Here is a 27,938-nt window from a genome sequence, read left to right as displayed (position 1 = left end):
TATTAGAGTGGCAGGGTCATAATGCGTCAACTTAGGCAATTTAAAAGGTCACTTATTATGCAAATTCCGCTTTTTCATGTCTTTTATACATACACATGTGTCCCCTCTGTGTAAAGAGATTCTGAAAGTTTCATGAAAAAAGATTTGCTCACTTTTCGTCCTGATCCATTTATATAAAAACCTGTCTGAAAATGAGCTGATTAGATTTTGGCCACTTTATGTCATAACGATTTTTTGGCTTGTGTAACCATTAGCCAATAACCAACCAATGTAACACCCCCCCACACCTTATCACCTGAATCTCCTCCTAGAGCTCCATTGTGTTCTACTCAACCAAATATCTCTCAGAGGGGCGTGGCTCCTTATTTTCATCTAAAGTAACAGACAGAGAATCAGCACTTTTGAAACAGAGGGGTTTATGGGATGCTACAATGGGTGTTCTGTTGAATATTTCAAGCCAAACACTTCAGAGGCCTGTTTTGTATATATATCTGAGACCTATACTATATTGATGAAAAACAGTATAATAGGGGACCTTTAAGATTTTCCAACACTGCCTGAAACAGACTCTTCAACTGGAACAGTCCCACAGTGGGTAAGAGGGGGTGAGACAGTTGTCTTTCAGAACAGCTATAAGACTCTTAAATTTACAACCTAGTTTATTTCAAGCAAATGGAGCACGAAAGTTTTCACTTTGCCACTTTCTTCACTTCGTTCAAGTTTGGTTAAATAACAATTAAAACACTTTAACAAATGAGCCAAAAGACCAAGATAAAATTCCAACATCTTTATATCAACTCCAGCAAAAATACAAAATTCTTAACATAAAGATGTATCTTTCTTGGGATTACCACCAATAAAGCAGTCCTTTCTTTCTAATATACAAAATCAAAATCTTTAAATAGCAACTGTAAAGAATAAACATGTTCAAGTCCGATATTTGGTGGGCTGTTATAGATTAGCTGACAAGGAGTTAAATAACAATAAAAACATGTGTTTGCATTTACAGACAATTTACCCTCTAAAGAGAAATGAACATCAAAAAATAACACTGTGCTAAAAATGACAATACACTAATGAAATGTACTACTGTGGAAGTTAAGAAACTTCACATTATGAGAACATCTGCCTGACAATAATAAAACATAAAACTGCTACATACATACATTGGATCAACAACTCAGAAGTGTGACTAAGACTAGCCAAACATGTCATATCCAAACTTGTAAAATCAGGGAAGGAATGACTCACCCTATAGTGTGCCATTAATGCTAAATAGGCCATAACTTCATTCATATTTACCAACCAAATATACATTTTTAGGCCTTTGTTAGGAAACATCGTTGCCAAAGTGATACATAGGCCAGTATCCCAAAGTTCATGGCATATTTTTCAGTACAGCATTTTGACTTTTAATTGTGCATACAAAGTTCTGAATGAGGTTAGTATTTTTCGAAGTTCAAGGGTATAAAGATAGGTATGGGTTTGAGCTCTAGGAAGTCAATAGCTATAATGCAAGAGTTGCTGTCTGCACATTACCAAGACCTAACACATGCAGAAGCAGGTCAAATACTTAATGGGATGTTGAGTAGAAAACAAAAAGGTTGATAGGGATGAAAAACCACCGCAAACATAACAAATGTATTTCATGACACATACAGAGCACGTCTGTTCGTTTAACAATTGACTCTTATTTGCTTGAACATCTAACATCTAAAGTAAGAACGATATTAAGTTAATGCTCTGGGAAAAAAAATAGTAATATAAAAATAAACCTTAATGCCTCGGTCAACATAAGAATGTAGAGATGACACACGAGGCATAAGCTGTGAAACCTAACCTCTTTACACACTCTGAAGCTAGTTAATGCAGCCTCTCCATGAATTGAACGATTGTATAGCTAAAAGGACAGGAGTTTTCACATTTAGCAACAGCTTCGATTTGTTTACACTTCATAAATAAGGCACCGGGTCACAACAGTCACATATTCACAATGTTGTGTTTAGAAGACAAGCTGGAGAAACTAAATGCCTACTAACTGTCAGTAAAACCTTATAGAAAACATGACCTCCCTTCTCATAGCAAGCACTCAATGCAGTGTATGCTATTATCTAAAACAATAACTGTTTACAAAATGGCAAAAGAAAACAAAACAGGACGCTGAGTGAACGTAAATGTCACTTCGATATCTGCATCAGATGTTTGATGTTTATCCCAACTTTTAAAATAAGGTTTTATAATGTTATCTGCAGCCTTGTCTTGGGTAGCTGGAACAGAAACTACAGCAACTACATCTATGACACCTCATGTAGGACTTGTCTGTAGACTTCAACTCAGAGCAAACACTCAGCAAATATCACATTGGTTTTTTCACACTTTACAAAAGCCTAAATTATTTTCAAAACCTTCTTCACATAATTGCCAACTGAACAAGGTGCCCTGTGAAGGGCTGTAATGAGAGTGGAACATATGTATTTCTGGACTTTCTGAAAAGAAAGTAACAGAATCCCCTAACTAAAGATTGTCCTTCTCTGCAGGCGCACTTTCATTTAGAGAGTGATGTCCTGGTCCGTTTTGCGGGCGTCTTTAAAGGCTCCCGAGCTCTCTTGGTTGCGGATTTTGTCACAGTGCGTGGTAACACAGCCATCTGCCTTCCTTTCGCCCCTCTTCTCATCAGCATGGGTCTCTCTGATTTCTTGACTGCTTTAGAAGATGCATTTTTTGATTTCATGGACTTTGCGGCCTTCTTTACAGCATGACTAGGGCCCCCACTCAACGGGACTGCTACCTCCATTTTCCTCTGGGATCTTGTTAGTACCTGGTCAGGCGAGGTCGGAGCCTTGCCATCCACACTTGGCCGTGGCGTTTCAGCCTTCTCGGCTCCTTTGATTACAGCGACAGTACTTTGTGACGTTTCCTTAGCGAGCGTTTTGCTAGGACTCCCTTTATTTAGAGCTGCTTTTTCAACATCGACTCTCTCTGCTTCAGTTTGTTTTTTATTGTCGGCCTTGCTTTTCGATTTGTCGCCCGGGTTATGGTCAGATACTTTAGGAGACCCTAGTCGTTGAGAAGATCTCTTTGGCATTTTGTCTTTTTTAGTTGCATCTCTTGAAGCTCTACTGCTGCCCTGAGCCTTGACCGCCCTCTGTTGAACCGGAGGCTTTGTAGTTTTTCTACCAGCCAATGTTTTCCTTCTTTCCATCTTTGCAGCAGATGCTTTCATTTTTTTCCCGACAGATAGGGCTGATTTTTGTGCCTTCGTAGATGGTTTCACATTTGACTTGGCGGCTGACTTTTTACTGTCCAGTCTTTTCACATTGTTGTTTTTTAAGGTTTTTGAGGCCTCTTTGAGTCTAACATTGGTTTGCTGAATCTTCTCTCTGATATTAGAGTATTTCTTCAGGATCCTTGCGCTAGCTGGATTCTTTGATTTACCAGAGGCTTTCTGGGGTTCACCCTGGGCACAGGCTTTGGCAGTCTGAGTAGAACTGGGCAGTTCTTCTCTCTCTTTGACTGCATTTGCCTCCAGGGCTCTAGCAATAAGTTTCTGACTCTTGGGGTTGCTCTTTACAGGAGAGGCGATGGCAAACTTCTTCAAATGTTTCTTCAAACGCTCAGCCTGTAGGCTTGGAAATATTCCCTGAGAGGCCCCTGAAGAACTAGCACTGTGGAAGCACAGCTGAGTTTCTGACGGAAGACGTGTATTTACTTTCTTGACAATGACGAGGGACTTTGTTTCTGTTGTTTCAAGGTACCAGCGACAGATACTGGAGAGATTAAAACCTTTCACGAAGAGCATTTGGAAAGGCGAGTATTTCTGGTGATCCGAAGACTTTGATTTCCGTGCCCTGCGCTTACTTTTCCATATGGCTGCCTGCCTGTCTGATTTGTTTTTGTACTTTGTTGGCGGCTGACCCTCTTTGTCCAATTGCACCCAGCCTTTTTGCATTTTATCATACTTAATGTTCAGATTTGTTATAAGTTGTTGGTTTTCTTCACCATTCAAATGTTCAAGGAATCTGTTAGTTTGTTTTGGGGGCTGAGATCTTGGTGTATTGATAGGAAGGGCAGAGCTTTGAGGAAACTCCGGCACAACAGCCACTGAAAGAGGCTTCATCTGAGCTTTGGCTGCTTTTTCTGGGATTATTCTAATAGGGGAAGCTAGGTCAGTCGGTCTTCCAGCTACAGTAGCACTGGTAGATGGTACAGCTAATCTCTGTGATCTCAAAGCCAATTTCTTGTTGTCAACTGGTGATGAATGAGTAATAGTTGGAGGCATCTCAGTCTTACTCTCACTCCGTAATGGCATTCTTGCCGGTTTGTCTGAAAGGGAAGAACTGCTCTCATCTTCACTTGCAGACTTGTCTCCTAAAGGTTCTACATTTGACTTCTGCGGCAAAGCAACATCACTTGCTTGTGCCTCCTTTCGGAGAACCCGCTTACTTGTTATTGGCGTAATCTGCGTTGGCATTTCAGTCGTTACAGGGCTTTCAATTTTTAATGGACTTGATACCACAAGTGGCTGTTTCTCATTCTTAATGCTTTCTACTACAGCATTTGTAGACGGTGGTTTCTCGTTGGCCTGCGATGTATTTTCTTCTATGTTGTTTTGTATTTCTTCAGGGGTTGCCTCTTCTTGCTGCGAGTTATCAATGTTATCTTCCGCCAGTGTCTCTGGGACTGGGACTGTGTTCTTTTTGGACTCTTCAGGGGAAGATGACTCGATTGAAGGAGGAGAAGTAACAGGAAGCGAAGAAGAGAGGGGTAGGCAGGGAAGGGTCTCTGTAGATGGAAGAGCATGGGTAGCAGTAGGTTTTGGAGATGAAATGGCATCCTTAGATTCGGGCGATGAAACTGGAGTTCCTTTCGATCTAAGTTGTCGCTGCTCGGACAGTACAGACAAACCATCCTTATCTCTTTTTTGTTTCCGGGTTAATTTGGTCTTGGGGGGAAATGTAGATGTTGGACTCGTTGGTGGGGCAGAAGACGGTTCCTTATCTTTCTGAATCTCAGGAGTAGTATCAATAGATTTTACAGCGATGTCTGTTTCAGCTAGATGCTCCTCCGAATGTTTGTTTTCAACAGCTGAATCAACCAAAGTCTTGATGTCGACACTCTGACTAGTTTTAACTGGGGTTTTAGTAGGAGATGTGGTGCTATTTGATCTACGCCGCAGACTTCTATCAGAGGCCGATATGGGTCTACCATTGACAAAACCCACGACCACAGCGTCTGTTTCTCTTATCAGCTTTGACGGTGATGCTGCAGTACCCTTTTTTCTACGCCAAGGGGGCAATTCCTTCAAGAGCGCGTCAAGTGACTTTGTGGACACGTCTTCGTCATTATCGCATTCAGTCTCTAAAGGCACTACACAGTCAGTTGCTTCAGATGTATTCATTTCTGGCTCTTTGTCTACTGGCTCCGCTGCCAAATCAGTGATGTTGGACTTTTCTGTCACGTTGAAGTTGTCATTGTGTTTCTCTGCCTCCGGTTGAAGATCCTGACTTTTCTCATCTTGTATTTCTTCCCCTTTATTCTCGTTTATTTCTTCCTCAACTTGAGCCACTGGTGATGGGGCACTAATCTGCATGAGAACAGGCTCACTGTTGTGCAGTCCATCTAATGAAAGTTGGGGCTCATCTTCATTTATGATATTATCCTCTAATGGCCCCACTACTGTTTCGGTGGCTATTTGCTCAGGACTTTCATGCATGTCCTCTTGAGGCTCATGCTTGTTAAAAGGTTCTGCTTCAAATGGAGCCTGAGAAACAAGTTTTTCAATTCCTTTTGTCTCCACTGAATCTGCACTTGTGTCCATTTCTACATCTGTGTTCATGTTCATTTCTTTGTTTTCTTTTGGGGACCTTATCAGAGAGGAAGGGACCAACTGCTCTTTGCTCTGACACCTGTCTGTCTGACTATGTTCTACTATTACGTCTTCTTCACTGGCTGCTACCTCCACCATATCTCCTGTTCCTGGTATCACACTCTCATTGGACACTTCTTTGGACATTTGCTGACTCATTGTCTCTCTACCTGCTCCAGCAAAAGGCATATCTACATATGGTACACCTTCAGGCTTTGAAAGCATCTGTTTTGGGGTGACCAAGGTGATCATATCTGGCATTGGATTGGGACAGTTGCCCCTCCCCGCCAATGTACGGACAGTTTTCAACTCCCAGATTTCATCTGAATACAAATGTCCTCTGGTGCTTTTCCTGGCATTGCGGCGAGGAAGCAAGACACGCTGCTGTTCCTTAAAACACTCTGTTATTGGTTTGTCAATAAAAACAATGTCACAGAGGCCAAGATCAGGGTCAGCCAATGCTTTACAAGTTGAGTCCCTAATCCCATGATCAGAGGACGACCTGACGGTCTTCCTGGCAGTCCGCGGGGAGTCGGAAGGAATGCTCATGTGAAGTGAAAACAAGTTTGCTGGTTTATCTTTGGCATGCCCAAGAATATCTCTCTGCCTAACATGATTTGCATGACTTGTTTGAGTGTGTCTTTTCATAGAGGAGCTGAGTCTAGCACTGTGATTCTCTGTTCTGTTAGATACATTTGAGTTACCCTGTCTGTCCTCCAATGTGTCAGAGTGAGATGAAAGAGAGGCGTTGAGCACGCATGATAACTTTTTACCGGCAGCAACATTGCTGGCCATGATTTTCATCTTAAGAGGAGCATGATCACCATGGCGGTTGTTTTCTGAATCCAATGGATTTGCAGTGGGAGTGACTAAAGCTTGGTTGCTCCCTGACCCAGGGGTGCGAAGATCCAGAGCAGGGCCAGTTGATGTTTTCAGCAACACAGCATTGTTTGGAACTTTCCCAATTGCATGGATGCTTGGGATAGAATAGGACATATCCTGGACTTCTGACTTGGGAGTGGATTCACTGGGAAATCTAAGCTCAGGGCATGACTTCTTAGGAGTGAGTTCATTGGATTTTGAAGTGGAAAAAGCACTTCCCTGGATCCCAGAGGGAGAGTTAGAAACGTTCTGTGTATTGGAAGATGCCAGTGCTTTGACCTCAGTCTGTAGAAAACCTATAGCATCTACTATCTGTCTCTGATGTTGAGTACAGAGTTTGGCCATGAAGCGTTCCAGCGTGGAGGTCGACTGCAGGTCTGTTGCCTTTGCAATAGGAAAGTCTTGAGACTCCCTGAGGAAAAAAAAAAAAAGATGTTATTGCACACAAAGAAGAAGCATTATTGGTTTATACTATTGATTGGTTTGTGATTATTAAACTTATGCAGAGAAATGTTCCTTTGAATCTGTTTTGACCAGTTTACTGGGCAAAAGTTGGAGCTTAATGTTTGTTCCAAATAATTCACAAACGGTACACAATGTTTATCATTGCATATTTATTAGAAGAATAGGTGATTTTAAAAGTGAGCCTTTCATCCAGTGAACATGACCAATTACATTGTTACAGATATTACATTTTTTTTTCTTTGCACAGTGGTGCCTTTTGTTACAGTATACATCAAGAACATCTTACACATGCACAACACATTTAGTAACGGTGGCCCACTTTGATTAAAAGGTCAAACACATGTTTAAAACTTGAAAGAGCAAATACATTGGGGGGAAATATAGAGTAGATATTTTTTGTCAATTTTTCATGTATTTAATAACTAGTGCAAAGGGTGGCAATTACATATAAGTGCTTAACAACTTAAGACAAATTAACTAGTAAAAGAAAAATCAAGCATGACTAAACAAAGCTAAGTTATTATTTCTAATACTTGGGAGGTTTAGTTTATGTTGATGCAAATCTAATGTTATCAGTCAACTGGGGAGCATGTTTTATATTTGTGGCTAACATTTTTTTCAGTGAGGTAGGTCTATTACAAAATCATCGCGACCTTTGGAGCATCTATATCATTACATTATGCCAAAAATATATTTATAATTCTGAAAAGGTTATTTTCTTTGTAAAAATAAAAAACAAAAAACAAGTCCTTCTAATGATACAGTGGTCTTTCAACAAGAACAATAGACAGATACATGAAACCACATCTGGATTCCTGAGGTGACATGTCACAAGGCTTTGCTGAGTAATGAAAAGGAGACATAGCTTAGCCCACAGCGTGTGCCGCTGAGAGAGAGGTGCTGGCAACTGCATGATGAATATGTGGTCATAAAAAGCTATGTTGAGCATTGTCTGACATCTTATGCTCCAGACAAATACTTGCAAACTATTTCTATACAATAATACATTTTGCATTGCCTAATAACATACTAAGAAAATGTATTCTTTGACTAAGTAAAGCTGAAACCTATAGCGTTTCACATATCACCCTTAAGCTATAGAGGAGATGGTGGTATATCTATTGTAAAGCTTGCTGTGTAAAGCTTGCTATGTAGCCGATACCTAGTATGATACTCCAGCTATAAAGCATAAGTGGCAAAGTGAAATTTAGATTATTAATATTATTGGAGTATTGTCAGTATATTCGACTAGATGCAAAAAGAAACAAGAAGGACAGTGATTTAAAAATAAACATGGATTTCAGCTCCAATTCGCAAATGAAACAATACACCCTTCAAGAGGTGTAAATGCTGCAATGCAATATCTGAGATATATCTTAGGACTTTCTGTAAATATCTTCAGAATGTCTGCATGTTACATTAAGTCTTTTTTTTTAAATTAGATGTGCTGTTTGAGGCACTGAACTTGAAAGAAAAAGTTGAACTAAATAGCCATTGGTCAACATCGTACCTGTAGGTAGGTTATATTGACATTCATTGTGTAACAAGTATGAAAAACAATAAAACGGAGAAAGACGCACTGAGATTTGTTGGGATCCAAACACAAAGCTGTATGGCATGCCAAATATCTCAAATGTACATTTTTTGAAAAATAATTAAGAGATTAAAAAAATAACATTTGCTGGAACCTGACCAATGTTTTGCTAAGCCCTCTTTAAATCCTGCTTGCAAGCTTCTAAGGAGTAAAGTGGAGTCCCTGAATAACTTGTGGTAAGTGTTTCATCCCTGAGAGTTTCGCTCTCTGTTTTCCTTTGCAATAAAGTAGGGAACTGACACAAAGTACATGCCTTGTTCTTCCAGAGGATTACAATAACTAAACAAGCAGAAGCAAACATAACTCTTTTCAACAATATTTCAAGCACACAAACATGGAGGTGTTAACTCATCAACAATGTCCATATACTGCACATCGCGGAAAGAAATTATCTGGCAGTTAAGCACAACTATATTTTACCACAGGTCCAGTGAGCCATTAACCAGATTTGAACAGGTTTCTGGATATTTAACTTTCACAGTTTATCTACTTGATACATTGTTGACTTGACAGTAAACACACCAACACTCCAGTATTTTCAATAAATCACCCCCAAAGATAAACCGTCACCATATACAACTAACTTCCCACTGACACAAATGATTTAGTCCAATCATGCAAAACATACCCAGTGTCATTCCTGTACAATGTTAAATCAAACATAAATTATGTACATTTTCTTTTTAAATACAGGCATATTCTCTGCTCTGGACCTTCAGTCCTCAAACAATATATTTACCAAGCAAAAGTTTCCCAACACAATAAAGCGGGACAATCTTAAATGCTATCCCTTCGCATTTATTATGCAAGATAGTTAAATATATATTTTAAGCATTATCTTCCTATGTCTATTAACACTTCAGTGGACAACCTTTTGTTTGATTAAAGCCATTTACATTCATGGTTACTTAAGTGGTGATAAAATCATTAGTTCATAAATATTGATTAATAAATATTGCATTAACAAAATAACTCCACAGATCAGTTTGTGTAGAAATGCAAGGGGATGTAAACTCTTCCCCCACTATGGAAATAAAAAGGTTTCCCTAAGTCACAACTGTGCGAACAAAAGCCGGACCCGAAAAAAGGGAAAAGGATTAAGACAACATAAATATTAAATATATGAGGAGGCAATTAACTACAAGGATACGTTGAAATATTTACACACGGTTGAATTCGACAGATATTCTACCGTCCTATATAACTTTTTGAAAGCTTTTTCTGTAAACTATTCACCTTCACTCAAATATTTTACAATAAACTGTGTTGTGTACATGAGAAATTGCTACATAAAACAGCTATGAGAACAGTAGACTGTGATATGGGATTTCCAGATGAGGTAGTCGGCCATTAGATTTGCTACAATAAACAATAAAGGAGCAAACATTTAATTTTTTTTACCCGTCAATGAACCCAAAACGCATGTATGCCTTTAACAAATTCATTAAGCATGCGTTTAACACTCGGAAGGAGAAAATAAGTGTGGCTTTTGAGTCATGCTGGATGATTGTCAATGCTAAAAAATACAGTTAATGAAAGCGAAACAGCGAGTAGATTTGACCTAATGGTATTAATCTTACAAGTGTACTTGGAGTGGCTACTCATTTTTTAACCAAGACAAAGTGATGACGACATTTTGTGAGTATGTTAAAAAATATATGCAATTAAGAGCGGTTGATTTGTTAAATGTATCAAAAAGTTTAAACTAAACGTGAGAGGAGATGCAACCCAATTTAAAACAAAGTAATAAAGCCTGTATTAGGAGAAAGTTACGGAGGAAATTCAAAAAGTTAGAAGGTGTACCATCCAACAAAGTTATTCCATTGTTACATTGCGATTAACATACAAGTGTGCGAGTCCCTGAACTATGTTACTGCTGAACCAACTCTCACTTCAAAATGTTGACATGTTTAAGTTTATGTTATGTTAGGAGTTAAATGCTTGAGGTGAAATAATCATTTCTTTTATCAAAACATCAATTTTCATCCAAGCAACATTTATAATGCTGGAGGAAAAACAAAAGACCAAGATTTTCTCGAGCTGTGCATCGACCTGATAGAAAGAATATTGGGCCATGATCCCATATTCTGGAATGTCCTGAGGTATAAGTGGTAATGCATGATGAGGCGTCCTGATAGAGCAAAAATACCGGGCAAACATTCAATGAAAAGGGTTTTTAAAAGCTTTTTATCCTTAACGTGTTGTACCATTCCCATGATACAACACAGAAACACTCTCAAGGAAATGGTGGAATGAGTGTTAACCCGCACTCTCACCTGGTTCAAGATGAAGAGATTTATTTTCATTGAATTTTTGCCTTGGTAACTTCAGCAATAGGTGGATGTGGGTAGAGGCATGACAGCAGCTAACATGTTTGCTAACTTTTCTAGCTAGCAAATGTTAGCAAGCTAGCACAGTCAGTCAGTCAGTGTGTTTGACTCCAGTTGCTAATATTGATGGATAAAAGTTGTGTTTTTTATAAAATAATGACTGAGCTAAGAGCTTCTGAAATGACAGATTTTGACTCTAACATACTTATTAACATGACGTAAACCTTTTTAACATATACATTATTGTATTTTAAAGAGTTAAAAGTTAACTGATAACAAGTGTTCAGCTAGTGCGCTATTTTGACTGTGAATAATCAGGTCACTAAAACAGAGTATCATCCCCACAAACCTGATACATGTTATTAATTGACCCGAGGAGAATTATTTATCATGTGCCGAGTGCGAGCGAGATGAGTACATATGTGCTGTATATGTATAATTGTTTATACATCGTAAATAAAAAAGGAACAATTCTGCCCTTCTCCTGTGGAGAAAGACATTCCCAGAGATAATACCTGAAATCTGAAAAAGACAAGCCCTGATTCACAAAGAACTGTGATGCTCTGAAGGCTTACACTGGCACTGAAATGCTACTGAAAACTAGTTAAGGTAGGTTGTGAAGTTATCGGAGAGTAGAACACGCATACTTGTCAGTAAGACATCCTGAAATGTTACCTCAAAAAAGGGGGGTTTGGTCATCAACCCCTTTAGAGGTGACTAACATGAAGCAATGCTTCAGTTAAGCTTATCTCTAGCTGAGGTATATTTATGTGTATACAGTGATCTACTATCTGAGAGATGTTTTTCTTTGACTGACAAGTATTGCTTCCCAAACTGCATTTATCCTGAGTGCAGTGAAGGCAATGAAAAAAAATACCATTCATAAAAGGACAGCAACACATAGGGATAAAAGTTAGGTGGCAAAGATGTGTCGTGCTTGACTTGGATTCATAAGGAAAGTGAAAATTCTGGACAACACATCATGCTATTGCAACAGACTAGAATAATAAATAAATGTGTTGTATATAGTGTTTGGAATAAATACATACTCTGAATATAATTTACTTACATCTCCAGTGTCAATTTTAGTGATAGAAGTGCATTTGCAAAACAGTGACAGAGACCTTCGCTGTCATCCATAATGACCTACATACTCTGTAGGATAAACTATATGTTCATTTTGAACATAACAAGTGCTCTGAACAGTACTGAGAGAAGACACCAAGGGGCGCCACTTCCTTAACAACTATTCAATATGGCTCTAACATGTTTAAATACATGTTAGAGCCAGGAATGACTCATTTAAAAACATAACCAAAATAAATAAATTTACATTTACTAACAATATTGTTAATTATAATTAGCAAGTATGCCTTCCAGGCACAATATATAGGTCAAGGAGACACTTTGAGTGTGCAAAATAGATGGCCATAGCATTTTTAACTGACCAAAAGGTAGGTGAAGAATTAAATAGATGAATAATAAATATAGGTATAAGATTTAAATGTTACTGTAAACCACTAAGGCTTGTGGGAAAACAAGTCAGCTACTACCACTGTCTGGCAAATGCAACCTCTGCAGGGTTAAAAAGTACATCATTATTGGTACATTAAAGTTATATCACTCATTTGATGAGAGGCTTCCATCATGGAAATCCTCTCCGTTCTCGTCAGATACACTCTCCCTTTTGACAATTTGCTGGGAGAGTTGGGTCCTCTCTGGGGACCGTGAAACACCATGCTCCTCTATCTTTAACAGCTTCAGTTTCTTTTTGGGTGGGTGTTTCAAGGTCCCCAGTCGCTCTTTCACTTTGTATTCCAGGGTGCTGTGTGGAATGCCATAGATGGTTTGGGCTTTGGACACACTCATTTTCCCACCCATCACCATATCGATAGCCTCTTCCAGCAGGTCGGTGTTATACTGTCGGTATCGCCCACGCTTCTTCCTCGGCTGCTTGTTACCTAGATCTGACTCTGATTCCTGAGGGTAGCTTCCCTGAGAGGATTTGCGGTCAGTGTCATAAGGCCAATAGTCCTTTTCTGAACCTGAGCTACTAAAACCCCCACTGCTCTTTTTCTGGATCTGTCTGGGTAGTATGGAACGAAGTGCCTTTCCCAGACCGTTCTCATAAGCTGATCTCGAATACTCGGTGGAAAGGGAATCCCAAGACGAGTCTGTTGCTGAGGTCAAAACTCGCACCTGGGGGATCTTGAGGTCAAAAGGTGATGTATGAGAAAGAGCGAGGCTGTGGTCCCTACAGGTCTCCTGGAGGTTTCTTTTGTCATAACCAAGTGACTTTGTCAAAAGTCCAGCAGCCTCCAACAACCTGGGTATGTCTTTAAGGTGCTCACTAGCCTCGCTGTTGGTTTTGAGTTTGAGGAGGGCCCCAAAATGACTTTTAGAACTCCAGGAGGAAGATCCATTTTTGAAAAGGTCAGAAGGTCTGGAGCCGTTGCCGAGAGGTGACTCAGGGTCGCTCTCCAGATCGGGCTCCTCTTTGATGTGCAGCGAGTATGCAAGAGCTGAGGAAGGCTTATAACGGTTGGAGTGGCCGATATTCTCCCTCCTCATCCCATCCTGTAGGCTCTTCATAAACAGCCCGACTTGCCCGTCTGCTCTCAAGGAAGGCCTGATTGGATGGAAGGAAATTGGGTGTAAGCAGAGCTTGCACAGTGCCTGATCTCTCTTTTCTAAAGGAGGATGGGTTGGGGAGGGGAGGATGTTGGCCACTCCTTTATTATATGACCTTGCTTTGGTAACATCACTGTTTTAAAATACCTGACTGCGTAGTTGAGTGTGACTTTTAAGAACAAAAAAAAGTGTCAAGTTTGACAATTTTTTATTTAATTGCTGTGATTGTTTACAACTTTTGCATCAACATAATAGATAAGAACGAAAAAGAAGAGAAAGGGCAAAGAAACATCAAAACAAAAGCAAAGAAAAAAGGCATTTATTGGAGTCTTGGCTGAAAAAGCATAGCCAGAAGGAGGCAATACTTGTTATTGCAGTAAGGCAGCTTGGCACGTAGCTGTTGAGCACGGCACACTAACAATGTCATACAAAATGACTGATGCAAAGCTCTGGACATTTTGTGTGACGTTACCACTGAACAAGCGCAGAAATAAAAGAGTAAGCCAGCAGAGGGTTTTGTGTGTCGAGAGTCAAAACCCAACTGAAGTATGGTCACACAAAGATACAAATAATGCAATTCACTTTTTTTTTGTATTAATTAATAAAATATAATAGAAAAATCAGAGCCAGCTTTATACCTTTAGACTGATCATCACTTTTTGATTATATCAGCTCTCAAAACATTCATTGAGGAGCATGCAAAGCCTCTAGTGTTTAATAAATATATATGTCATTATCGGTACATTTAAGTCCAGATGGATACAACAACTATCAAGGGGCTTTGCTAAAGGGGAAAACAAAAACAAAATCAATTCTATTTGGATAAAGGTATCGTCTCAAATGTTTGATTTAAATCAAGAATTAATTACACGGCTACAGCAAATTCCATTTAAATTGGAATCATGTCATGTTTGTGTACATATTGCACGTATTCTAGGAAAACTACCTGTGTTGGCAGCATAATAACAATGCTTACTGTTTGAAAATATAAAAACTTAATTCAATTATTCCTCGGGAGAAGAACATGATGTGCAAATATGACATTATTTATTTAAACACCTCTACTTCTGCTACAACATAACCCTAACCCTCTGAGGATTGGGCTAAAATAAATATGTATAGCTATATCCGCTGCATTTGTGCAGGGCCACAGTCCTCAATGAGACTTTTTGACCAAAAGGAGTTGCAAGACTCAAGAACATGAGCAAGACTGAGTCCTGTCGTAAATCATTATAATCAGGCCAGCCAGTTCCTTGCCAGACAATAATGGACCACAACAAGGCAGAGCTAACCAAATCCTTTTAAGCCGAGGTAGCTCGCAAATTACCAAGATGCTACCCATTATTCCCTAGCTGGCCATACCAGTGACAGGTCACACAGAAATTAGGACCAGGCGGCTGCATTAAACTCATGTCTGCAAGTCATTTATTTTGAATAGCAGCATGAAACAACTGCATCCACAAGGACACACTGGAGTGAAGTTTAAATTTAGAGTCTAGCAGCAGAAGCACACAAAGAATGTCCCTCTCTTGCAGTTAGAAAAACCCTTATCTCTTGTTTATTTGTAGCAAAAACACTTTTAGCACAACCCTGTGTGTTGCTGTTGATTTTGTTCAAGCCTCTGAGATGTCAGGACTGAGCTAATGCAAATTAATTGATGCCACTAACTCTATCCCCTCATTCCAAATTCATTTTGTGACTCACCTAAACTACAATGTAACATGTCTTTGAAATCATCACGACTTAAGGAGTGGAGACTAAATAAAAAAATATATCTTACCCTTTGAGTGTGGAAGTGGCTGGAGAAAGGCAGGGGCTACGGTCAGACAGGCTGCCGCTGCTGTAGCGGTTCTTTTTGACAGATAGGTCAAGAACTCCATCTGTAAAAAGAAAAAAAAGGAAGGAAGGAAGGGAAAAAAACTCAATGTTAAGTTCAGCCTGGCCAACTACCAGAGCCCTAGCTCAGGCATGAATAGCTGCCCTGTTGCAGAAGTGTTCACACTACCTTGTTCAGTAGGCAGAGACGGGGGCCTCTTGATGGTGAGGTCCAGAGGAGCCTCCTGGTCAGCCATGAGGAGCTTGCTGAGGACGGGGTTCTGGTTGTGTGCGGGCCCAGCCACGGTGGCAGCGGGGCTGGCAGGAGGAGAAGCCCCTGAGATCAAGGAGGGGGTCGGCAGGCTTTGGTCAGAGCAAGGCTGGGAATCAGAGCCAGTGTCCTGAGAGGAGCTGTTCTTTGAGGTATATTCGGCAGCAAACTGTCGCATCATTCTCTGAAGGATCTCTCGAGCCACTACAGGAATGTTTGGGTCCGAGAAATGTGGCACATCTGAAAGGAAATACACATGGGGTTAAAAACTGTCAAGTACCTTTAGTGAAAATTCACTAATGGATCTGTAGCAATAGGGTAGAACATTTACATTTATAATTTACAATAAAAGCAGGTTCCCTGTTAATAAGCATTTTAGTGTCATAACATTCAAGTACTGTTGCAGTAAGACTCGCCTTTTCTGCCAAGGACTGCATGGAGAAATTCCTCGGCTTGTTTCTCTAGTCGGCTGATTGTGTTCTGATCTTTAGCCAGGAGAGGTTTCGGTTTGTCTTCAATCCCCTCGTTGGTTAAGCCAATTAAGTGTTCCTGTCAAATGACAACCCTTTTAGTCAACGGTCTTCAGACCTAAACAGGACATATATACACTGACCAATACATGGGAATGTTGTTTCATTCGCTTTACTCAGTTCAGACTGATATTGCTCTCTTTATGTAATTTGACGACAACTAATTCTGCTAGTAAACAGCAAAGTATTAGAGAGCATGGGCACTTCAAATGCTTTCCTAACATCCATCCGTCTTCTGATTTTAGTATTTCCTCCAACAACTTCAGAAATTCTGAAAGACACCATCAGAATGTAAGGAAAGAAAAAGAGAAAACATTAAATCTTACCTTTACATTGTCTCGTCTCAAACAGCAGAATAAACAATTTTCATCGAATGACCAGTCAGACACTGCTGTCGGCTCAAGGTCTAAGGGCACAGAACAGATGACAAGCAATGAAATACAACTGTGTAACAAATCTATGCTTTTTTGCTTTTCTAAACAATGTGTATTATCAGACAACCTAAAACTCAAGTGCCTCAACATGGAGGACACTAGAGGAAGATTTGGCCCACGGTTATAGTAAGAGCTTTTAATAAAAGGTGCAGCAACAAACCTTTTGACATTTAATAACCGCCCATCATAGGACGATCAGGCTGCGGTCACTGCTTACGTCAAGCCAATGCCACATTGTCACAGCAAATATACATCCAAACCACTTCTGCTCCCTCCTACGCCTACTACCAGAATGAATATCTTTAAAAAAAGGGGGTTCATAATCAGACTGAATCTTATGTTTGTTGGTTTCAACAGAACCCTATTTTCTTTTTATATTAATATATATTTATTAAGCATATTGAATGATGCCCTGTTGTAGGAGCCTGGGAATGGGAAGATTAGTATTGCCACCACCAACTACACTATAGCTATTGTGCATAGGAAAATAAAGCCTTAGAATCTTTGAATGTTAAATAGTTGGGATACATCATAACAATGGTTTTGTTTGAAACCTACAGTCTCCAACAATCAGTATGCATTATTCTTCAGATGACGACTCAATAACAAGACAAAAATGTATGAATGAAAGAAATGCATGGGCTAGGAAATAAAGGGTTTTTGATTTGTTTCGGTGAGACTGAGTGAATTAAAAGTAGAGCGATACATTTTAACATAATGTCCAGCAGCCGTATTCCCCCCATTGCTATTGTAGAAGGTCTACTTAGACTTTGACAATCGTCTCAGTGAAACTTGAATGAAAACCAAATTAATGGCCACTATTGTCTCACTAGCATCATGCATTTTAAAAATGTCTGTAGTACACTGTGGACTTTTACACTAGCCCCACCACGCCCTCCTAAACAGCAACCCTGTGGGAATACAAGGCGTCTTCTCTTCTGCAGTCTGGTAGAGTGAATGTAGAGAGGTACCACATGGTACAATGCAGCAGTCATGACGACACTTTCAGATTTAACCAAAAAATCTCATTCATGCACTTACCTTTAAATAATTTGAGGTCCTCTTCCAGCCCTGGAGTAAATAGACCTTCGAGAATGCTCTCAAACCCTGAGGAAAAATATGAAATACAATAAATATGCAGTCAAAAATGCTATACATTTGGACGTAGTATTTGTTAAGATATACTCCTAACTGAGGCTTTGTGCTCAAAACAGCAGAACAAAATGAATCACTCTTTAGGGCAGCCTCATTCGCCCAAGGGCCCAAATTAATTTTTTGTAGTCAAGGAAGAAAAGAAAATGGAGCATGGTCTACTGTACATCACTGACACTTCACGTGATAATGTCCAGTACATTCACCCAGGCAGTCTTTGCCTTTCCATTTCTTCTTGACAACCCCTATGAGCAATCCCCCACTTCTTTTAAAAAAGACACATTATCAGCTTTCACCCCAGGTTTTTACTTCAACAGTAAATACATGCACTTCATCCTCCTGTTGCCAAGCAACTAAAGCACCTACAGAGTTGGGAGTGACTGCTTGCTGTAACATTAAGGAGAAGAGCGCTATATGATAGTGTTAAAGTATCCTATACAATGTTGCAGATTGGGAATCCTGCCAAACCAAATGTTCACATTTCACTAAATGCAGTTAAGCAACTTCAAAAGAGCTAGCAAAACATCTGTTATCACATAAACAGAAAATCTTGGATGCATTACTGATGAGATGGTGGTGTCCTACAGCCACAGCTGTTTCAAAGATGTAATGTGTTATGCTGCATAGGACTTGGTTCAACAGTGCATTAACACAATATATGCAATGTCTGCTTATTGCCGCGGGGTCAATGTAACAAATCCAAAACCACTATATGCATTAAATCAAGCGCTAAAGAGGTCAGGATAACATCTGTCTACTGAACTGGATTTTAAATGAGTCAGAGTGCTACATCAAATGAAGTAGGCACCAAAACACAGAAGTAGAATGAATCAAACCATTCTGACATAAAAAAGCCAAACAAATGGCTGTAAAAAAGAAAAGAGGAAATTAAAAACATATTTGCATTTGTAGAATTGACAAATTATTGAAGAATTTAGACTTATATTTAAAATAATAAAAACATCACAAAATTACCCAAATGTGTACCTAACACACTAACATAGTACTGAAAGCCTATTTACAGTACGTCTTCACAGAAAAACTAGTGAGAAAATGAACAGTCCTTACCGTCCACCCTCTTCCAAAACTCACAGTGGATTCAATAAAAGCTGTCATCTGTTAAAATGCCCTCGCTCTGCTCCCTACTAATTCCCACCCACTTTTCAACAGCCAAACATAAAGAGGGGAGTGTGGGGGGGGGGTGAAACTCTGCCTTGCCTATAGCTGCATGAGTCTGTTTCTGGGTTAGTGCACAGGACTTCAGCTGAAGCTATCCAATCCTATTTTCTGAAATATTTCAAAGGCAGGGGGAGAAAAGTAGGTCATCCACTTTCGTTTGACAGAGAAGCGGCATGACATCAAACTACTCTTCAGGAATTCAGTTTAGGGCATTTTAAATGTGTCATAGTGTAAACCATGACTTTGAGGCAACGTTAACATGCATTCAGACTGGCAGATAGCGCACATCCCACTATGTGACATCATTGAATCATAAAAAGAACCCCTTCACAAAAAAACTAATCCAGCAACTTAAAATATTTATAGCATGTATGGCTGTCATGCAAGCTCTACAAAATAAATGTGTATAAAAACGGAATAATGGCTACAGTTAAAATGCACAATAAAGGGAAAGAAACACCATCACTGTATCGAGTGCCCTACAGTTGCCATAAATGTAACGTACTTTCGGATGTAAAATTAACTGAGAATGGTTAACTTTTCCGCTATATTTCCTGTTTAAAGAGGGACATTCACAAACTAATTAACTTAAGAAGGAATAAGGCCACCATTGAGCTCTCACAACATATCTGGTTTGGTGTATGGTTATCTGAAGCCAGATACAATAATAAGCAAAGGTATAAAGTGATATTGAGAACAAAGCAAAAAGAAGACCGGTAGTATTTGCCATCGGGCTTTAGACCTAATTATAAACATATTGAGGATTAATGAAAATGACATACGAGCGATATCAGGTTAATGAGGCTAACAGAAGTCCTTTCATCCACTGCAAAAGTGGGGAGGCAGGAATCTAGAGTTCTTTTTTTTTTTTTATCGTAGGCCTTATATACAGCATATTACGTTTTTTTTTTAGGACAACGTTACTCATTCTCGTTAATCATTTTTCTCTATACGAGGAAAAGGATGATTCAAGACCATTTTGTTATTTTCAACCCTTGTTGCCTTGTTTATTTATTTACTCTAAATGCATAATGTGGCTTTCCTCCAGACAATTTATAGTCGAGTGAAGGCAAAGCTTAAATTTAGGTATGCTGAAATGAAAATGTATTAACATACCAAGTGTGTTTGCTGAAATGAAAACATCTCTGTTGAGGAGATTAGAAGAGCCACTTTTGTCTACAATTTAGTACTTAATATAAAAGTTTATTTTAACCAAGGAATAGAAATGATAATAAGAATTTTTTTTTAAAACATCACTGGCATTATATACTGTAAGTTTACTATTGGTCCATTTGAAATGATACATTTTAAATCACATACTTGCTATTATTCCTAATCGTATAGCAAAGTCAAAAGTTAACCATTATATGACGACGATATCTCAAATTCAGTAATAACAGATACGAGCAGTTAAATGCAGTTTTATGTTTTAATCATAGAGAAATGCTGTTTATCTTTACCATTACTCTCCCCGGACTAATGACCATTATTGAGACATCTATGATATGAAGCACATTTTGACTGAAGAGAAAATGCTCTCTCCCCAGAATCTAGAGATACCTACTCTTTCATTTCTCTGAGGAGGGCTTGGTTAAAAGGTAAAGGACATCTCTGCAGGACTAGCTTTCCACCAAGCTTTTCAAACAGGAAACATGAGAAAGAAAGTCATCTGATTTTTAGACTAACTTACATTGCTTACAATTGGGTTTTTCTGCCCCAAAAAAATAAATAATATATAATATATATTTTTCAATTCAAAAAGATGTCATGGTGTGTAACTTAAGGAGATCCTATTGGTAGAAATTGAATATAATACTCGAGTCACACTAAATTAAAAAGCGTTTTGTTTTTGTCTGGACAGAATGTGAACTTTACGTTGACTAAGGGCGCATCCTCCTCTGCGAGGTTACCATGTTTCTACAGTAGCCCACAATGGATCAAATAATGGCTCCAAACTAGGGCTGCACGATATTGAAAAAAACTGACATTGCAATATTTTTTTCCCCTGCGATATATTGCGGTTTTTTTTTAAACTACATTTAACCGGATGAAGGATTTTAGTCACAGACGTCTGGATCTTAACTGGTTGACTCATCATCCCTTAAGTCATGATCTAACATGTCATGATAATGCATGTTGCTTACCCTCAAATAAGGGGGTTCATCTGTGAATGAAGAACTTTTGTATCCAAAATAGTTCCAGATGGCAGATGTTGCTTTTCTTTTTGGAAGTAAATCTTCATTCTCGCCGGTATTGTCCTCCTCTGCCTCGCTAATTTTTTACCGGTGTTTTGATGTTCTGCAAACTAGCGGGGCGGGGCCTGCTGTGATCTGATCAAGAATTATTGTGATTGGTGGTTTGCTGTGCATACAGAGCCTGCATGTCACTCACTCAAGTACCCCTGACATGAGAGCTGCGCAAGTTTTCCTCTTGTAGCAAGCAGCAAAATAATTGTAACATGACGTGTTTGAGTTAATGTACCTACATCATTCATATCGCACGTCCTAAAAAACCAAAACAAAAAAAAAAACATAATTATAAAAAATTTATAAAATTGCACGTCCCTGCGATGTGAATATCATGCATGCGCATATCGCGATTATCGCCATGACACGATATATCGTTAAGCCCTATTCCAAACCGTCTTTAACCTTTCGCATAGCCTAAATGCTATCGTAGTATTGAGTTGGTTGCAATCGTACCGCTATATGCCACTAAATCCTACTGACAGGACCAATAGCCTTCTTCTGACCTACATCTCAAGCCAATCAGAAAAAATGAAGTGCGGAATGATTAGGAGTGTACGACACACTCTCCGCTAGCACTTTGAAAGATTAATCCCACAGATCTACGATCAGCTTAACCTTCCTAAATCCTAACTTTAACCTATGATGTACATCTCTGTGAATTGAACATAATGAGTGCTAAAACCCCTCTTTACTGCTTATTGCTAGCTCCACGTGGGTTGGTGGTGTGGCCAAAAGGTCAATATTCAGCATATGCAGATTGCAGTGGAAGTACACAACAGTGAACAGGCCTATTTGACGTGGACATGTATTTCTTTGAAAAAGTCCATGATGTTGCTCGATTCCACAGAGGATTCCTTCAGATAACTTAGCGATAATGTTTTGTGGTCCTTGGTTACAAGTGTCTTAATTGTTTAAGCCATTTTTGAGAAATCTTTGTTTGTAAATTATACAATTCTGCGCATTAACCTCCTCTGCAGTTGTTAAGACTTCATCCAGAGTCCTACATTTTACTCAGTTTTATCCGAGCAATTACTACAACATTCTAATAATAATAAAAAATTATATTTCTATAGCGCTTTTCTTGAACCCAAAGACACTTAAATTATGATTATGATAGAGTATACCCAAATTAATCCAAAACAAAAAGGAAGCAGCTACGGAAATGTCATGTCCTGTGAGCCTTTGAAAAGCCTAAAACTAAAAAGCTATGTATTAATGTGTATAGACAAAATGGATGGACTTTTACTTCCACAACCTGGCTACAAGCGATAATGGGTTTGGTATCGCTATGGCACCTGTCCACTCACAATTATGCCAAACATTTATAAATCCGGTCAAATGTTTTCCTCTGATGAACCACAACTGTTTCTGACAAACCAAAACCTGTGTGGCAGGAAGGGTTATGTGAACATATTATAAGTATCAAGGACTTCCATATGAATTCCTTTTACATCCATAATTTCTACAAGCAATCACCCACATTTTAATTCTGAACTTAATCATGCTTAAATGTATGCATCACAAAAAACCCAAATGTTAATAAAATGCTTACATTTAGCCTCATCTTGAGACTGCAGTGATCTTTCCAGTGGATGACCCACCCTTCCCTCTGCCGCTCTAGTGCTGAGGGTGTACAGTGCTGCATCAACCCCCACTCAGCCCATCCCCCACTGCAACTACTGTACAAACGCTATCTCTGAAGGAGTGACCACAAGCTTGCAAACGGGAGCTTCCCTAAGCTTGAATCAGTACGCAGCCAAAATAAACGTCGCTATATCTGGCACCTTTGGCTCCAGCCTTTGGAATACACATAGATTTATCCGCCATACATTATTTTATCTTATAAAAACCTGCAGCATGTTTTAAAAATCCAACCAATGTTGTGTGTGATGTTTAAGAGTGAAATTTTGTATGAGGAGGGTTACCGATATCCCTGAGCAGCGCTGTTATGAAGATGTTAGAAGGGGCTGGGGGCTGAGGATGAGTGCAGAGATGAGAAAGTTGCACAAATTAGTCGAGATACACAACATGACTATTTTCATCCGACGGCAGATCATCACAGAGACCACTTCTAATGCATAACCATCTCAAATGCGTTTACTGTTGCTTACTAAGCTATATACAAAAAGGGAACTCACTGTGGGTAAAAAAACATGCTTACACATTACATGGGCGTGAGCAAAAAGTGCTTAAAATGTCATTTGGCTACACAATGTGTTCATTAGGAGAAGCATGCAGTAGTTTGGAGCAGGCTTTACATCAATGAGGTGGCAGCTTTGGGCAACATCTACAGCAAGGAAACAGCCTCTGCATGAATACTTAACATGATATGATGCAAACTGACAGTCAAATGGTGTAATGCTGCGCAAAGCATAACTTTGAATAACAAATATGATACGGCCATTTTTTTAGGCAAATATAAAGAAAAATATGCATGCACACACAGTGTGCTGAAGTACACGCAAAGAGAAACACACAATTAAAGAAAGTGCATTCCATGTGAATCCATTAAAGCTGGTGGTTATGTTTGCAAAATGTCAACAAACCTCAGCCGGCTTTTTTTAAAGGAAAATGTAGGCCAAAAGCCCATCAGAGGGGACATGCTGGAGGAGGAAATGGGCCATGCTAAAGTTTAAATAATAAACAAGACAATCTGCCTGATGTCAATATTTGCTTGTCATTTATTTGAGCACTTTAATCTCACTGACATGTCCAATGTAAGCATGAATAACTGGCATTCTCAGATGTTAGCAAATGTTCCCAAATCCACACAGAACACACATTTCCACACACACGGTTTTCATCTGGGGGCTGGTGGACCATGAACACATGTAGAGGCAAACATACAGAGACAATTGTTGCTGCTGTTCTATGGGACAATTGCCCTTGTCTCAGTTCGACTGCTCGCATTAAATACACAAAGACAAAATGTCCATTTCAGCATTGGCAGGGTGGTGGTGGCGTGCAGCCCTCTCCACCAAAAAGCCAAACAAAAGTATGTCCTTGTTGTCATGGACAGAACATGCCATTCTGCCGAGAGCAGACTGATGCTGTTGTCATGTACTCTGCAGCTTTACAATAATAGCCCAAACACAAGGGATATTTGTCAATCATAAAGGGGGTACTGACTGACTGGACTGCCCTGGGTCTGGGGGTAGTGAGTGACTAGTCAGAAACTATTATTCTTCCTCCAATTCGTTGTAATAATGAGCACACCTAGTATTGTAGACTTTAACTGGAATAAGTTTCTTCTTGCTGGGTCTAAATTGTTAGCTTAGTCATTGAAAGTAAGCTCTTAGAATAATATGTATATTATAACGATCAGCTGTGCATGTATAGCCCCGCTATTCCACCAAATAATGCTGCACATTTTTAGATTGTGCCTTTCACATCTTACATAATCCGTGACATAATGGCTGTTGAACTGGACTATATGGCTGAAAGTCACACACGGTTGGCATCGTCGACTGGTTTGTGTCAATTGTTCTGCTGCTCCTTCTGGTTATGAAATCAGCTTCTTCCTTTCCTAAATAAACTAAGAGCTGAAAATGTTTAACATGCATGAATTTGTGCACACACATACTACACGCCTTGTACATACATTTAAAAATTCAATGAGACCTATTCATAGAGCAGCCCGATGAAGTGAGAGTGATTAAATGTGACATTTTGAGATCAGCAGTGCCAGAAGTGGTGTTCTGGGTTTTAAATACATTTGATGATGCATGTGTTCATTTTAAATTCAGTTTCATATTCTGCCCAAAACCATGAAATGCATGCATTTAAATTAAATATAAGTTGCATAAAAATAAAAAAAATCATAGAGACCTTATTCAAAACATGGACAGACAGATTTATGTGTATAGACTTGTTTCATAATTTAAGTTTGCAAGTTTGTTTTCCTATTTAGCCAACAGAAGGCCTAAGTATGAGAAGGAAATGGTTTCTTAATGAGTAACACAGGAAATTATTTGATTCACATTACCCTATGAGAAAGATATAAGTGAAGATCAACTTTGTTTCAACCAGACAAAAAGTAGTAACTGATTTGATTTGAACATTTGGGTCACGGAGCAACTCTCTCCTCATTTGTGTGATCAATCTGTGTGTGATGGTGCTGAGTGTCCACATTGGCTGTTGCTATGTTACCCACTCAGAAAAAGGAGGTTGGCAAGGCATGGATTTAAAAATGGCCTCTACATCTTCTTCAAGTCCTACTGTAACATTGTATAACACCACTAAAGTCCACTGATTTTATCTGCTGATAGTTAGTCCTCAAACTTCTCACAGATACATTCTTATTGTTTAAGGAGGAACAGGTTCTTTTAATAATCGAGTGTTACAAAAAAACATGAATTAACAACAGAAAGGTCTAATGTCCTACAGCAGCAAAGTAAAATGGTTGTACACTACTGAAAGCAAAGCAGTTAAAAAACAATAACTTTTCTAACAAATTCCAATGCTTAGGCAGACCAATTGTTTGTAAACAACAAAAGTTAAAGATATTGAATGTAATACTAAATGTGAAATCAAGGGATTGCACCTAGAATGCATCTCAGAGAGAAAAAATGTGTCTGTAGGCTACCAAATTGTGTTACTATCTAACCATAAAGCAAAAACATTTCACTAAAAGCCAACTGTCAAACTGCAAGTGGCACTAGTTGAGGAAATGTCATTTGACTCTGTGTTCTGGACCAAAAAGGTGGACAGACACCGCAATAAGCATAGCTAAAAGTCTTCCTGTCCAACCCCCCAGGTCCTGTTCTGCAAGCTCCTGCTATTTGACGAAATTGCTTTTGTTATAATTGTTCAAAATAGTTTCGATTCAACTCACCCTCATACAAATATGCATAATAAAATAGCTTTAAACCCTCAAGTCAAGAAGGCCTTTTTAATTATTTGCTTTAAGGGCTACTTCAAGTTAGTGTAACAATACCAACAAATAAAAAGACCCCTAGCAGCAAGGTTTCTGCCACTTCCTCAATACATAACCTCATGCATGCCTGAGAAAAACAAACAGAAAACATCAACCACGGGCATATCTCGCCCTCCCCCATCCAAAATACTACAGTATCATTACACGGGAACGCGCATCTCAGCAAACGGGGTCTTTTAGCCGACGCAACGCATAGAGACACTCCCTTTAAAACAAGCACGGTGCCCTTTAAACAAACTAACGCCAGAATCGTTAGATAACTCAAGTCTACAGTTCGGTTCAAAATGCAAAACAGCGAGGAAATCCAAGAAGTATTGCAACATTGTCACAAACAGCAGTATATGCAAGTACTCAGGCTGGCTGCCGTGAGAAGGAAACAGTTGAGGACAAAAAGTCGCTCGGAGATGCCCCGGTAATAGATGGTTATTTACATCGATAAAGGTCGCAAAGAGGCGAAATTCAACCGGTTAAATTGTACACCGTGTACCTGGCATTGTCCTTACCTACACAGTGAATGAGTTTATGTTTCCAAGAGTCAAGTTCCTGCCGAAAGCCGCGCCTGTCGATTGTGCATTGCTGCCTTTTACACTGACTCGCCATTTTCTATCGTTCTTGTCTGGCGGGCACGAGCACGGGAAGAGGAAGCACTCTGCTATATGAACGCGCACGCCCCTGTGTTGAAGAGGAAATCACTCCATAGGGAAATGTAGGTTTCAGTCAGTGGTGGATAAGTAGCAAAGTGCATTTACTCAAGTCGTGTACAAGTACCTCATAATTGTACTTAATTACAGTACTTGAGTATTTCCATTTCATGCTACTTTATACTTATACTCCACTACATTTAAAAGGGAAGTAATGTAAGTTTACTCCATAAATGTATTTAACAGCTTTGGCTACTTTTAGCTAAATGCATCTCTAAACAATTAAACTATTGGACTTTTTCAGTAAAAAAATATAAAAAAATATTGGATTTACTTGTTAAGTCACAAAAGAGTCAACTTATTTAAATATTCTACAGAAAGTCTGTCACAACTTTGTTTGTCTACATTGGTAAGATTCTACTTAATGCAAAAATGTTATCAATAAATGTCACATAAATATAATTATATACACACAAAAAGTGATATTAAAGTGAAACTTAGTAAATCAATGATATATTACATTTAGTCAACCAATGTTGGCAACAATAAGAATTCTTAGTTTATTTTAAATACAATTCTAAGGGTTCAAGGGCTTTATTTTTTTCATATGAACTACAGTATAGTGGAGTTTTTGGAAAGATAATCTTGAGTCTTAGGCTCCTCGAGCCATGCAATATGCGATGATGGTTCTTCAGGACTGCTTCTTAAGCTCAAATCACACTCTCGCAGACTTTTCCGGTGTTTCTAAAGTAGATGACAATGTATGTGTGTCGCTTAAGAGGAAAAGATGCCTGTTTTTTGTTGTTGTTATTACTGTCAGGAAATGTACAACCTAACCCTGGTCCGCCCAGTAGTCGTAGTCAGATCGCTACTCCTGCTGATTTTAAAGCTAGGTCTGGGTTGGGTTTCATCCACTTGAATGTGCGCAGACTGTTACTAGATTTAGTCCGCATTTGGGCGATT

The 27,938-nt window shown here is 39.1% G+C and overlaps 1 protein-coding gene across 1 annotated transcript; it reads right to left on the bottom strand.

Moving 5' to 3' along the window:
- Positions 1–772: 772 nt before the first annotated feature.
- wu:fc17b08 (uncharacterized protein C10orf12) lies at positions 773–26,934 on the bottom strand. Its single transcript, XM_010782373.1, has 7 exons — positions 26,838–26,934; positions 17,860–17,925; positions 16,711–16,790; positions 16,271–16,403; positions 15,774–16,094; positions 15,549–15,648; positions 773–7,160 (listed from the first exon to the last, which is right to left on the bottom strand). Exons 1-7 carry the CDS (start codon positions 26,932–26,934, stop codon positions 2,546–2,548), a joined length of 5,412 nt encoding a protein of 1,803 aa, XP_010780675.1. The 3' UTR covers positions 773–2,545.
- Positions 26,935–27,938: the final 1,004 nt, after the last annotated feature.

The sequence above is a fragment of the Notothenia coriiceps genome, unplaced genomic scaffold, assembly GCF_000735185.1.
Source record: "Notothenia coriiceps isolate Sejong01 unplaced genomic scaffold, NC01 NC01_scaffold00024667, whole genome shotgun sequence".
NCBI classification, from domain to species: Eukaryota; Metazoa; Chordata; class Actinopteri; order Perciformes; family Nototheniidae; genus Notothenia; species Notothenia coriiceps.
The sequence above is the reverse complement of the archived record's forward strand: the minus strand, read 5'-3'. Positions and strand labels throughout refer to the sequence as shown.

What these genes read in the sequence shown, in the direction of transcription:
- wu:fc17b08 (XM_010782373.1), bottom strand. Translation starts at nt 26,934, where the DNA reads ATGGCGAGTCAGTGTAAAAGGCAGCAATGCACAATCGACAGGCGCGGC. An exon ending in TGAGACGAGACAATGTAAAG is followed by an intron (nt 16,404 to 16,710) that starts GTAAGATTTAAT and finishes GTCATTTGACAG; the next exon opens with GAACACTTAATTGGCTTAAC. An exon ending in TGCAGTCCTTGGCAGAAAAG is followed by an intron (nt 16,095 to 16,270) that starts GCGAGTCTTACT and finishes ATTTCCTTTCAG; the next exon opens with ATGTGCCACATTTCTCGGAC.